The 12,723-nt window shown below is 41.2% G+C and overlaps 1 protein-coding gene across 1 annotated transcript in view; it reads left to right on the forward strand.

The window, feature by feature from the left end:
- The window catches only part of IMMP2L (inner mitochondrial membrane peptidase subunit 2), a 493,363-nt gene that overhangs the window by 336,271 nt on the left and 144,369 nt on the right, over window positions 1-12,723 (forward strand). Inside the window, exon 4 of the mRNA XM_015559698.1 lies at window positions 11,109-11,174. Within this exon, the coding sequence (XP_015415184.1) occupies window positions 11,109-11,174 (66 nt within the window). The remainder of the gene's footprint in view (window positions 1-11,108; window positions 11,175-12,723) is intronic.

The following is a 12,723-nucleotide window of genomic DNA, read 5'->3' on the forward strand; positions in this document are numbered from 1 at the left end:
CTCTGACACGCGTGTCATAGGTTCGCCATCACTGCTCTAGAAGATGCTCCTTTCTCTCACTCTCCATGTCAGGCCTTAGGACATTTGCTCAACAAATATTCACTGTGCAACCGCAATGTGATAGCAAAGCTCTATTCTAGGCATTATGAGCGTGGGGGGTAAGGGGGGGACTAGGACACATATGTAATATCTTAATCAATAAAGAAAAGAAAAATAAAAACACTACAAGGTTTAAATACTAAACTCTTAGTGACGAACTAAACAACAGGGAGGAGAGCACTTCCCCAGTTCTCCCCTTGGTGCTGCCTGGATGCGCACAGGCCTGGGTCCTAAGGAGGACAGACGCTCAACCAGTATCCGCTCCCATCCTAGGCAGCTGGACAGCCTGCCTCTCTGCTGCCTGGCCAGGGCTTTATCGTAACCCTTCTTTCATACTTTGCATTTCGCCTCTAGTCCTTTATACAATTTGAGCAGAACAGGTAGAATCCAATAAGTGTTAATTATGCCTGAGGACTGAGCGAGATTGCAGTGGTCGCTCTGCAAAGCCTTTCTTACCTGACTGGGGGAGGTGTTGCACCTCTAGATTCTGGTAGTTAAATTTCTAACTGAAGATGGGAAAGGGAACAGTATGTGGAGGCAGCAATTTCTGAAATCAACTTTGAGAAAATTTTTAAGTTTACTGCAAAGAAGTCATGTTTATTATCAATCTGCCAGCTGCTGTCTGTGTCCCTGAGTTTTTTCTTTTCTTAATCTCTCCACCTCTTTCCCCCAGCCCCGCAGCTCTCCTCCCCTCAGGTGGCTGTCAGCCTGTTCTCTGTTTATCAGTCTGTTTCTATTTTGTTTGTCAGTTTATTTTGTCCATTGGATTCTGCATAGGAGTGACATCAGTGGTATATGTTTTTCTCTGAGTGGCTTCACTCAGCATAACCAATGTCACCCGGTAAATTCAATTAAAAAAGATTGTATCAACCATTCTTTTTAGAAAGGAGGTCAAAGATTTGTTGATGTGTCTTTACCTTGACAATGAGGCTCTTAGGCTTCCTTGAAATCCAGGGTCAAGTAATTTGCTTCCTTAAGTTCCTCTCAGTATTTAGTTGTCGTTGGTTTTTTTGTTTGTTTCAGGTGGAATAAGTGTAAAAAGCTTCTGTGATGGCAGAATTTGTCAATTTATTTATATTTTAAAATAAAACAAAATTATTCATGTGGAATTCATCAGATGTTTCCACTTCAATGCGGATTTATTGACTGATAATTGCATGCTTCTAAACAGAATCAAAATTATGAATGTGTGATGTTTAATGATAAGAATAACTTTAACGCTAGAGTCCTAAATGGAGCAGGGAGGGTGTTAGGAGGTTAGAGTTAATGACTTTTAATCTATGGATGTTTATTTGGGGTATTGTGGGATCATAGTTACTGGTTCTATTATATGACTTTTCAAATTAGGTGAGAAAAACTACCATTTCCACAAAAGACTTAAATTGCAAAAATCCTACATCATGTCTTTTCAAATGCACATTAGTTTGCACAGAGCCGACCTGCCCAGTCACAGCAGCTCTTTTTCGATGATTCCTGGAGCCCACAAATTTGCTTCAGTTTTGACCCTGGGGGACCCCCTCCAGGGATCAGAGAGTGGCTAGGTCTTCATGTCTATGTGGCCCTAGGATTGTCTACTGAGGCGGCTGACAGAGGTGCAAATTGTGATGTTCTGTGTATCACTCCCCCTTACATAAGCGCGCATGCAGTCGGAACTCAGTTAAAAGTACTTGACTTTGAGTAACTCGCGATCCAGTGAGGGCCAGCATGTCACCCAGATAGGGAGTTCCATATCCGTGGCTTCTTCATGGAGACGTGTACCTGATTCCGTTTTGTACCTTTGCCTCAGTGACGCACGAGGGTCTAGCTTTTGGAGGAAGTAGCTCAAATGGATCTGTAATATTTTCAAAGCTGTGGCAAATACACGGGGAGAACCCCCGTGTTGCTTCAGGTTTTCTAGTAGAACCCGAAATCAGAGGCAGGTATTAACAGCGGTGCACAGTGACCCATGACCAGTCCTCACTGGGACATTAAAAATGCCTTTGATTTTTCAAAAAAAACCCCACTTTTTTGTTGAAAGTATTACATATGTCTCCTTCCTCCCCCCCATTGACCTCTTCTAGCCCACCCCCTCCTGCCCCAGGCCTTCACCACCCCATTGTCTGTGTCCATGGGTTAGGCATGTATTCATACACGTTCTTGGGGGAAAAAATGTCTTTGGGAAAGATCTTGTCATGTGTGTTTGACCTTCAATGCCCCTCTATCTGTTCTTTAATTAATTCCTCTGTATTTATTTAGTTCCCCATTTCTTTTTCCAAGAAATAAGAGAACAACGGGTAAGAGAAGGTACTTTTACTCCAGACACTGAGCACAGTTGTTGGGACTCCCCTATGTGACAAGTGGCAGGTGCTTTTCTGGGTGGTGCTGTCTCCACAGAGCAGACACAAGGGAGGTGGCCGAAGCGGCAGAGGACCGGATGTGGGGCTAAAAGTTAGTGAAAATGTGTTAAGACAACCCTCAGTGTTTACTTTAAACATTTTGTGGTGCCCCGGAGAGTAGTTATAATTGTTGATTTTGGCAGGCCCAGTCTTAATAGTAAGCTTAGCAAGGTTTTCCTCAGTGGTGTAGAAAGCATGACCAATTGGTTTGATTTGCCAAATATAGACCTAACTGTAGGCAAGAATTGTTAATTACCCACATAATTTTCACCGTGTGACTGCTGCCAAACCCAATAATTCAATTCTCTCAAAGCCCTAATTTGGGTTAGTATCTCATTGACCACCAGTATTGATAGAATTAATGAGATAATCACAAATCTTTCACTTTTAATTTGTGTTAGGTGGCCTGCAACTTCTCATTCTTTGAGGAGTTAAGAACTGGAGAAAAACTTGCTTTAACAAACTTAAATTTTGAGATAAGCATATTAAAAAACATTGTATACTATTTCATTTTTTTAAAAATAAGTATGTATAGAGATTTTTAAAAAGAAGAAAAGTAATTACCAAAATGTTCCTAGAAGTTTTTTGTGGATGATGGGAACAAGGGTGATTTTGAAAAAGAAAACAACACCAAAAGAAAAAAACAACCAAATAGTAAGAAGCCCAAACACCCGGGAAGTCTTTGGAGACATGTGCAGTGATAGGCAGACAGCGTGGTCCATGCGCCACGGAGACAGTAGCATACGCTCTGCGGATGGATATAGATATCCATATTGTACCTATGTCTTTGCCTCTTATGAGGCTCAAGAGGAATAACTTATTAGACCGAATGGTTGACCCAGCTCATGACCATCTCTAAATGTAATATCAAGTATTGACCTTCAAAATATCAATAATCGCGGGAGGAGATTTGACTTTGCATGGTAAACACACCATGGAATATACAGATGATATATCATAGATTTGTACAGTCCAAGCCTATATACTAATTCAATTAGCCAATGTCACCCCAGTGCATTTAATTTAAAAAAAAATTGTAAATAGCAGCAAACTTCCTTAAATTCCTCTATGGATCTTTTCATTAATTATTAATTTAAATTACTATTAAGAATTATCATTTAAAATTTCATTTATATAGTTCTAATTATTTTTTGCAAAGTCACACAAATGTTAAAAGAAAATGTTTTGGATTTAGCAAAATTTTGGATTTTTCTTTTTTTAACAGAGGGCTTTGTATTTTTGATATGTTTCTTAGATCTATCAAGGTATTTTGACATCAAAGAGTCAGGAGTGTTCTCTGTGGACTTTGTATAAACGTTAATCTATTCAAACTGGGATTAACGAATTTTCTCCTTCTCACATGAGTATATGGAATACTTAGTGTAGATGATAACCTTATTTAAATAGGATGTGTTTCTGTTGATAATAGTGAGATTTGTTTATCTCATATCAAAATTTACCATGGATAAACAACTTTTTAGAAAGAATAAAAATAGTGTGAGGTTGCCACCATTAATTTCTCTCTGGTGTTACTTACACATTTTATATCTTGGTTTTTAAACTGAAATCCCACTGCAAATAATAATAATGGCCACCATGAGAAATTACAATACAGTTTCTGAGTAATAGATGGAGAACCTGATGCCCCCGTGCTGGTCTCAGTTCTAACAATCTGATTTGTACTTTGGGGAAAATATTCATTTGTCTGTGGTATACCTTTATTATTGTAAAATATACCCAATGTTTCACTTTTTTAAAATATTTAAAATTCCCTAATTAAATTAGTTTGAGCATTTTAAAATACTCAGAATAAATGCCTAGAAAATGTACTACTAAGTGGCATAGCTATTATACTAAGGCGAAAACACTGAAACAGTGAATGTGAAACTGAAAAATGAACAGACGTCTCACTGGTCACCTCCCTAGGGCTCATTCTGAGCGTCTCCAGGGCTTGGATTTCTGGTTGTGCTGGTTTTCAAGGATGTTCTCTTGGAAAGAACTGAGAAGTTATGTGTTTTCCCAAGTTTCCATTGATGTTTTTAAATTAGAGTCTAAGAAATATACTGAGTGATTGCTACCAGGCTGATACATCATTTTGGATATTCATGAAACAATGACTAATATCAGTCATGAAAAAGAGAATTAAGGAAGGGAGCTCAGACATGTGCAACAACGTGGGGTAACCTTGAGGACATCACGCTAAGTGAAATAGGCTGGACACAGAAGAACAAATAGCCTATGATTCTTCATATACGAGCTACCTCGTTGCGATATATTGGTGTGTTTCTCATGATCTAATGATCATTAAAAACTCATTAGTTGTTTAAGCACCAGTGACTGAAATAAGACTGGGTGCAAGGAGAAGGTTAGGACACTCACTGCTTTCACATGTATGTCTCCTCGTGGAGACAGGAATAGTCTATAAATAAACTTCCCACAGGAAGCAGATGGGACCTTCTGAAATGTCACGTGATATCAATGCTCTAAGAATTCAAGAGAAGGAAGAAGATTCACACTCTACCTTTCGGCTTTGTGGCTAGCTTTTCACAACCAGACCTTCACTGCTTCTACCATACCTTCAAAACCCATTTAACTTTGACCTCAAAGTTATTTTCTTGTTCTGGTTTGGGGTTTTAGGTGTAATATGACTCTGTACAACCAGGCTTAATGAAACTAAAAGTAGGTGGAAACTCTCAAGCTCCCTAGGAAAAAACCAATGCACTATTCATTGACATGCCTGCAATTTACACCGAAAGCTTTACTTTTTTGCATTTGGTAAGATTTCTAATGAAGCCAGTGTGTCACTGTAGCTGTGCTCACGTGTGTCTGCATCCTCAAGGGACCACTGGGCACCGAAGCTGCCGCCGGAAATGAAGAGGCTCTCCTGGAAGGTGCCATGGCACCGGGTCAGTGCGTCACTTCAGCGGCCTCCAGCATAGGGTCCTGGAAACTAGCTTTCTGGATCCAGATGGTTATTTAGGTGGCACTTGAGAAACTGCATTCTCCAAAGCTAAGGTTAAGGTGATGAAGTGGCTGAGCCTTTCAGCACTTAAAGGAAGGCGGAGGGGAAACGAAATAGCCATTCAAACAGCAAATAATTAATTGAGTGTCTTTGTTAACAGGAGGAGGTCAAGTACACATGGCCACAGCAGTGATACAGTCTGCATTCCAAACAGCTGAGTCTTTGCCTTGGAAGTGATTAGAATGGATTGTTGGGAACTAATTAAAATGTGCTTTTAATTTAGAAGGGTGCTGATGTAGTTTGAAAGATACTTGAAGAGATTCAAGTGTGGTCATTCCCCTTACTTTCTGTTCTGTGCTCCATGTCCTTGTCTTTTCTTTTAAATCTGTTAAAGCATGAGCGATAATTCTACAGTAGGATATTGATTGTCTGATTAGATTAGTGTAGCTATGAGTATATAGACTTTTGAGTATTAAAAGTTCATCAAAAGGAGGTATGAATTTTCCAGAAATACTTGAATTAGCTACTTCTTGCTCATAGAACTCCTCTGAACATTGCAGCTAAATCTCTAGCCTGGAATTATAAGCACTTAGCGGACTGTAATAGTAAAAGTTGGATGTTCAGGAAGTTTTCCTCCTTTGTCTAACACAAAGCAATGTAACGGGAAATAACTGTGCTGAAAACAGAGGGCCCAAAGCAAACTGGCGTATGTTCTAATTGGAAGATGGTATCTGAGACACATGAGTGTCCAACATACACAGGTTGGTATCAGAGAAAATTTTTGGACGAAAGAATTGGGAAAGACCAGGGATAGGTCTTGGATTGCGCTATAGAGAATTGGACAGGGGTGCCCGTGTGCCAGTGGCCAGCCGGGGGGAACGGCTGGGCCCAGCCAGGCAAGCAGATGATGCCATATGCTGGGGGAGGAAGGGCCTGCTGGGAGACCTAGAGATAAACGGGTTCCTTTAAGAACAGAAGTTAGACATGCCCTTTCATCTTCGTGTTTTTTTTTTTTTAAATATATTTCATTGATTTTTTACAGAGAGGAAGGGAGAGAGACAGAGAGTCAGAAACATCGATGAGAGAGAAACATCGATCAGCTGCCTCCTGCACATCTCCCACTGGGGATGTGCCCGCAACCCAGGTACATGCCCTTGACCGGAATCGAACCTGGGACCCTTCAGTCCGCAGGCCGACGCTCTATCCACTGAACCAAACCGGCTTCGGCCATCTTCGTGTTTTTTAGTTGAAATTGTTCATCAACTATCATGGTAGCATGTATCGCAGTATGAACTGCGGGAGATGAAATGCCTGGGAAAGGTTTCGGATGCCTTAGCAGCAGCGCTGTGGACATGGCGCTCACGCTGAGCGGGTGACGCTGCCATTCCCAGAGGGGAGCTGTGGCAGGTAGATTGCACATCCCCAGCCTCACGGGTTTTATTTCTGGAGAGAATGTTCGGAGACTATTCAGTCTGCTATCGGGGGCATCAAGTTGACATTTTCAGGGGAGCCAATTGTGCGGAGTTGTTGGGGCCTAAGAACTCTCCCGCAAAACACAGGTTCTGTGCTTTCCAATCGAACCAGCTCAGTGAGGTTAGAGCAGAACGGGCCATATTACACTTCTAACCTCCATTGTCAATGTTCAGTGGAGATTGAGCACTTTAGAGAAATCATGCTAGTTTCCATGTGGAATTTCACCTAGAGAGAGTGCTTAGACCAAAGACATGACTCTATTGGGCTGGTCACAGGATAAAATGGCAACATTTCCATCAAGGTAGGGAGTGAAATTTAAGAATACTGCCTGGCTGGTGTGGCTCAGCAGTTGAGAGTCGACCTATGAAACAGGAGGTCTCAGTTCAATTCCAGGTCAGGACGCGTGCCTGGGTTTTGGGCTTGGTCCCCCATAGGGGCCGTGCAGGAGGCAGCTGATAGTTTTTTTAAAAAAAGAAGAATATTAAGTATCATAAACCTTACACCTATGCTGGACTGTTCCCTCCCCACAACCACGCTCGTTAGAGACAAATTCTGCCAAATCAAACTGAGTCCTGCTGTGCGGAGACCACCCAGGCCTCTGTCCAAGCCTCCCAGAGCTCCCGCCTAATTAAATCATCCTCAGGAAACAGAACAGTTAAAACCCAGGCTCCAGAAATAAATGCTGCAAAACAATGCTCACTCCGGAAACACTCAAATGACAAATGTAAATGCAAATGTTGGTATCATGGGGCAGGGATGCGCTATGTCCCTACAGTACAGTGAAATCCTTCACTTGTTATTCTTCACGTCCTGGGATCTGCAAGTGGCCGGGCCTCTCCCAATGTAAATCCGCAACAATTTCCATGTCACTTCCACGGATTTCAAAGTACCGCATCCAGCAGCCTAATGATTAAAGTACAGATTTTTGAGCAGTAATGGGATTAATGTTAGTAATAGCTTCTTTTCATTTTGAATCATTTGATTAGATCCGAGTTTAATATTACATTAAAATTTATAGATATATCTGAGTAGTAATTCATAAGACTTTAATTATATAGATAGCTCACTTTGCATATTCTATTTTGCTTCTTCGTGATCTTAAAATATAGATTAATTTAGAAATCTAAACTAGTTTTCAAGTATCTCAAAAGCTTACAGACTGTTGGCATAGAACAGCGGTTCTCAACCTGTGGGTCGTGACCCCTTTGGGGGTCGAACGACCCTTTCACAGGGGTCGCCTAAGACCATCGGAAAACACATATATAATTACATATTGTTTTTGTGGTTAATCACTATGCGTTAATTATGTTCAATTTGTAACAATGAAAATACATCCTGCATATCAGATATTTACATGACGATTCATAACGGTAGCAAAATTACAGTTATGAAGTAGCAACGAAAATAATTTTATGGTTGAGGGTCACCACAACATGAAGAGCTATATTAAAGGGTCGCAGCATTAGGAAGGTTGAGGACCACTGGCATAGAATATTGTTTTATGCCGATAAGGCTTGCTTTTCCTGTGGTTTCACGAGCATCAATATCGCACCAACATTCAGCGGGGAGCTGGTCATTAGTTCAGGTCTCACCCCTCCCGGGGAAGTTTCTTCTCAGGGAATGTCACATGACACCAACCGCTGTCACCTGCTAAGGGGCTTCCCAGGACTGAACCCAAATGCAGGCAGCCTCCTCTTAGCCCCCTCCTTCCTTTTGTTCTAGGACCTTCCTGATTTTTCGCAGTGCAACTGCACGTACATTCTCTCCAATGACAGAGGTGAAGTCGTGGCACACATCAGATAATCTCACTTGCATTTTCGATCTATACATTCGGTTGATTTTTCCACATCATTAACATTTTTTATAACATCATTTTTAATGATGTGGAAATATTATGTGGATGGACTATAATTTAGTTAACCAAGCTATTCTTGTTGAATTAATTTATTTTATTTTTTAAAACAGATGCCATCCAAGTAGATGAAATTATGTATAAGTTCATAATCATTTCATTTGGATAAATTCCAAAACGTGTAATTGTCATGTTAAAAAGAATATAAAATCTTGCATGCTTACAGAAAGGCATTTCGGCACCATGCACTTTATATTCATATTAGCCATGTTCCTAAATCCTCAACGACAAACTGTATTGTTATTATTTCTTTGTCAATATAATAGGAAAATATAAATACTCCATTGTTTTAATATGAATTCTTTGGTGATCACGGAGGTTGAACATCATAGGTTTCTGGTTGTCTATGGAGACACATGGGAGGGAACTTTCTAAAAACAGCCCAGCTCAGAGGACATGTCTTCTCTCATCCGGGGAGTGCCCTCACTCTAACTGCACATGAGCGACATTACATGTAGAGGAATAGAATGTGTAGTCAATTCAGTGAAAAGGAGAGTTCAGTCAAACACTCTGATCAAATTTGCTTTTAAAATAAAAAATAAATGTAGTGAAAAATTGTGAGACGAATTGTCACAAGTCGATGCAAATGGTTGAGGCGACCTCATTTTCTCTGCCAGATGTAACGTAAATCACTACTCTTACTGACACTTTTTCTTTCCTTTGAGGAAGTATTACAATTTGAATATATTTAACCTTTTTAGTTTTAGTTTTTGTGCATTTACTTTTTTTTCAAAAAATATTCAATTCAAATGACACTTGAATTGAAAATATTTTTTATTGATTATTTTTTTTTTTAGAGACAGGAAGGGAGAGGGGCAGAGAGATGGAAACATTGATGAGCTGCCTCCTCCATGCCTCACACTAGGGATCAAGCCTGACACCCAGGCATGTGCCCTGACCAGGAATTGAACCACTGGCAACCTCTTGGTTCATAGGTAGATGCTCAACCACTGAGCCACAGTGGCTGGGCTGGAAATATTTTTATCCCTGATTTTTAAATACATACTCAGTGATCACTTACATGAAACAGGCCCATTCAGTCAAGAGGCTTTAAGTCTTATTGGTAGGAAATGGGACGTTTTAAGATTGAGTTACCCATTGCCATGTAACAGATGATCCCACCAACCTTAGCAGCTTAAAACAAACCTTATCTCACATATCATGTATATTTTAAATAGATTTTTATTGATTTCAGAGAGAAAGAGAGAGAGAGAGAGAGTGAGAGAGAGAGAGAGAGAGAGAAACATCAATGATGAGAGAGAATCATTGACTGGCTGACTCCCTGTACGCCCTCTACTAGGGATCAAGCCTGCAACCCGGGCATGCACCCAGAATGGGAACCAAACCCTGAACTCCTGGTTCATAGGGCGACACTCAACCACTGAGCCATGCCAGTGGGGCTCACACATTTTCTCAGGATCAGGAAGCCAGAGCCAGCTGAGCGGGTGGGGTGCCTGGCTCAGGTCTCTCATCCGGTGGCAGTGAGGCTATAGCCAAGCTGCACCCTGAGGACTTGACTGGGGCTGAGGGATGTACCTCCAAGTCCCTTCACGTGATGGTTGGGAGACCTCACTTATGCCCTTGGGAAGGGCTGCTGGGCACAGCTTCCCCCAGAATGAGAGAGACCACAGATAGAGTGAAGGGGAGGGGAGAGAGGGAAGGAGGCAGGAAGAGAGGGAGGGGTATTCATTTCGATAAAGGCTGTTACTTCAAGTAATTATTTACCATAAGCTATTGGTCACAGCTTAAATAAATGATGTCTGTGTTAAGCATATCAGGCCCTGGCCATTTCTTTGAGCTGTCAGCAGCCTGGTTTAGCACTCTGAATGACATAATCTTTAAGTGCCTAAACCTAAATATAGTTTAAGAGAATTTCCTAATTCCTTATTTTTCTCAAAAAATACCTCCCATCCTCCATGTTTTCTTGAGGATTTAAATCAGAATCCTCTGTTAATTTTAAACGGAATGAAGAAATTGAAATACAGAAATGTCTGATCATATTTTTTTTATGCATGAGTCCCCTTTCCTTCAGGAACTTAGCTTTTGTAATGAAATTCTTTATCCCTCTTTTCTTTAATTTCGGTGAAATTTCAGCATGACTTCCCCTCCAGAGAATCACTTAGATCGTCACTCCGTCTCACTTGGGACCGAAGTAGGATCAAGGGCATGGATTCAGGATTCAGGATTCTCTAATGCCTTTAATGTAGCCTATGTTGTGGTCGAATTTCCTTTTGTGTTCTTAAAGCAACAGAGCCATAACTGATCATATAACCTTATCTTATTCTAGGTCCCCTAAAAACCCAGGACAGAAGATCATCAAGAGAGTGATTGCCCTTGAAGGAGATATTATAAAGTAAGTACTGAAAACTATTGGTATGAGTGAAAGTTATAAATAGCTACATTTTTGTTGAGTGTGAAGCCACATTACATGGGAAGTACATGTCAAAGAGGACCAAAGCTTTGGAGACATTCCAGATGAGGTGGCCCATTCAACCATTTCGGGATGTAAGACAGACACAAACGTACTGGTCATATTACTGTCCTTTACCTGGGAGAAATACACAGCCATGAAACTCACATTAACCATGTTTTCTAAAATGATCATGAGATCATTGTCTTCAGATATTAGAATTATCACGATTGTTTTAGATGATGATGTCAAGGTTCATTTTAGAAACATTTAAGAACATTTTATTATTTTAGAAGCAAATACAGAGACTAAGGGGGAGCTTTTGTTATAATGGAGATAGGGGGGACATGGGAAAAGATATGAAACAAGTTCTGAATCGCTCAGAAAATAGTAGCTTTAGAAAACAGCTCGCCATCAGGTGTGGTAACAACGTGTAGTAATGTCTTATTTATGCTACATGCTGCTAAATGCAGAACAACGTTTAAGAGTCAACAAGTAAGTTGATGTGGTGTGACACATAGCATTTGGTTCTTACTTTAAATAAGTGTAGCCAGGTGTGCACAATGTCACAGTGTGGGCGTCCAAACGCTCAGGAAACTATATGCAGGAAGTGTTCCGATCCTGTCTTTTCAAAAAGCCGGGTCCTAAAGCATCCGTGTTGGTGACTACAGATTAAGGAGCCTCAGTCAAATCAACGTTGGTGGGTTCGGGAGCAGAGCCCCAATGTATATGCTTATCTATAGCACGGACAGCAATAATCAATGCATCCAAATACATTCAATTTAAAAAAACATTAGCCAGAATAAAAATTAGGGAAAGCAACGAAAAAAAAAGCCAATGAAAGAGATATTTACACGGACCCATTAGTTCCACCCAAATATTTTTCATAGTTATTTGCTTTTTTCTTATAAATCTGCTATGACTCATATGTAGAGAAGCACTGTTTTAGGAAAGCAGACAAAGTCCCAAACTGCACCCCTCAATGTGAGTGATGCACCATCGGTACTTGTCTCTGGGACGCCTGTATTTCTGCCTCACGGGCTTGCCAGCCACTCAGACATAAAGCCAGGCCTGTCCCCTCTCACCTGGAGAAACCCACTCTGAGGACACTGGCGACCTAGAGGGCTCCCGTGTCCTTGGTGACCTTAGTGAAGACAGTGGGTTGCCTTTGCAGGGGAACCCCGTAATATATCGCCAAAAAGAGGACACGTTTGAGAGTGGATCTGAATAGTCCACAGACTTGGGGCAGCCAGGTCAGCCTGCTGCAAAGGGTCACCCATCAGGGAGATGTGACCCACTTTATAAATCACTTCCCGTGGCCCTCCTGGTTCAGGAGAGCTCTGAGAAGGGGTCCTGGAAACCAGAACTGCCTGCTGGCCCCACTGGGTTGGGGGGTTGGTGGAAGAGCACCAGCATTTCAGAGAAGCGCACCATGCTTACGGCACAGGCTTTGTCTTGTGGGGAGGACTCCCCTCACAGGCGTGGACGTGGC

Source organism: Myotis davidii, unplaced genomic scaffold (genome assembly GCF_000327345.1).
Source record: "Myotis davidii unplaced genomic scaffold, ASM32734v1 scaffold573, whole genome shotgun sequence".
Taxonomy (NCBI): domain Eukaryota; kingdom Metazoa; phylum Chordata; class Mammalia; order Chiroptera; family Vespertilionidae; genus Myotis; species Myotis davidii.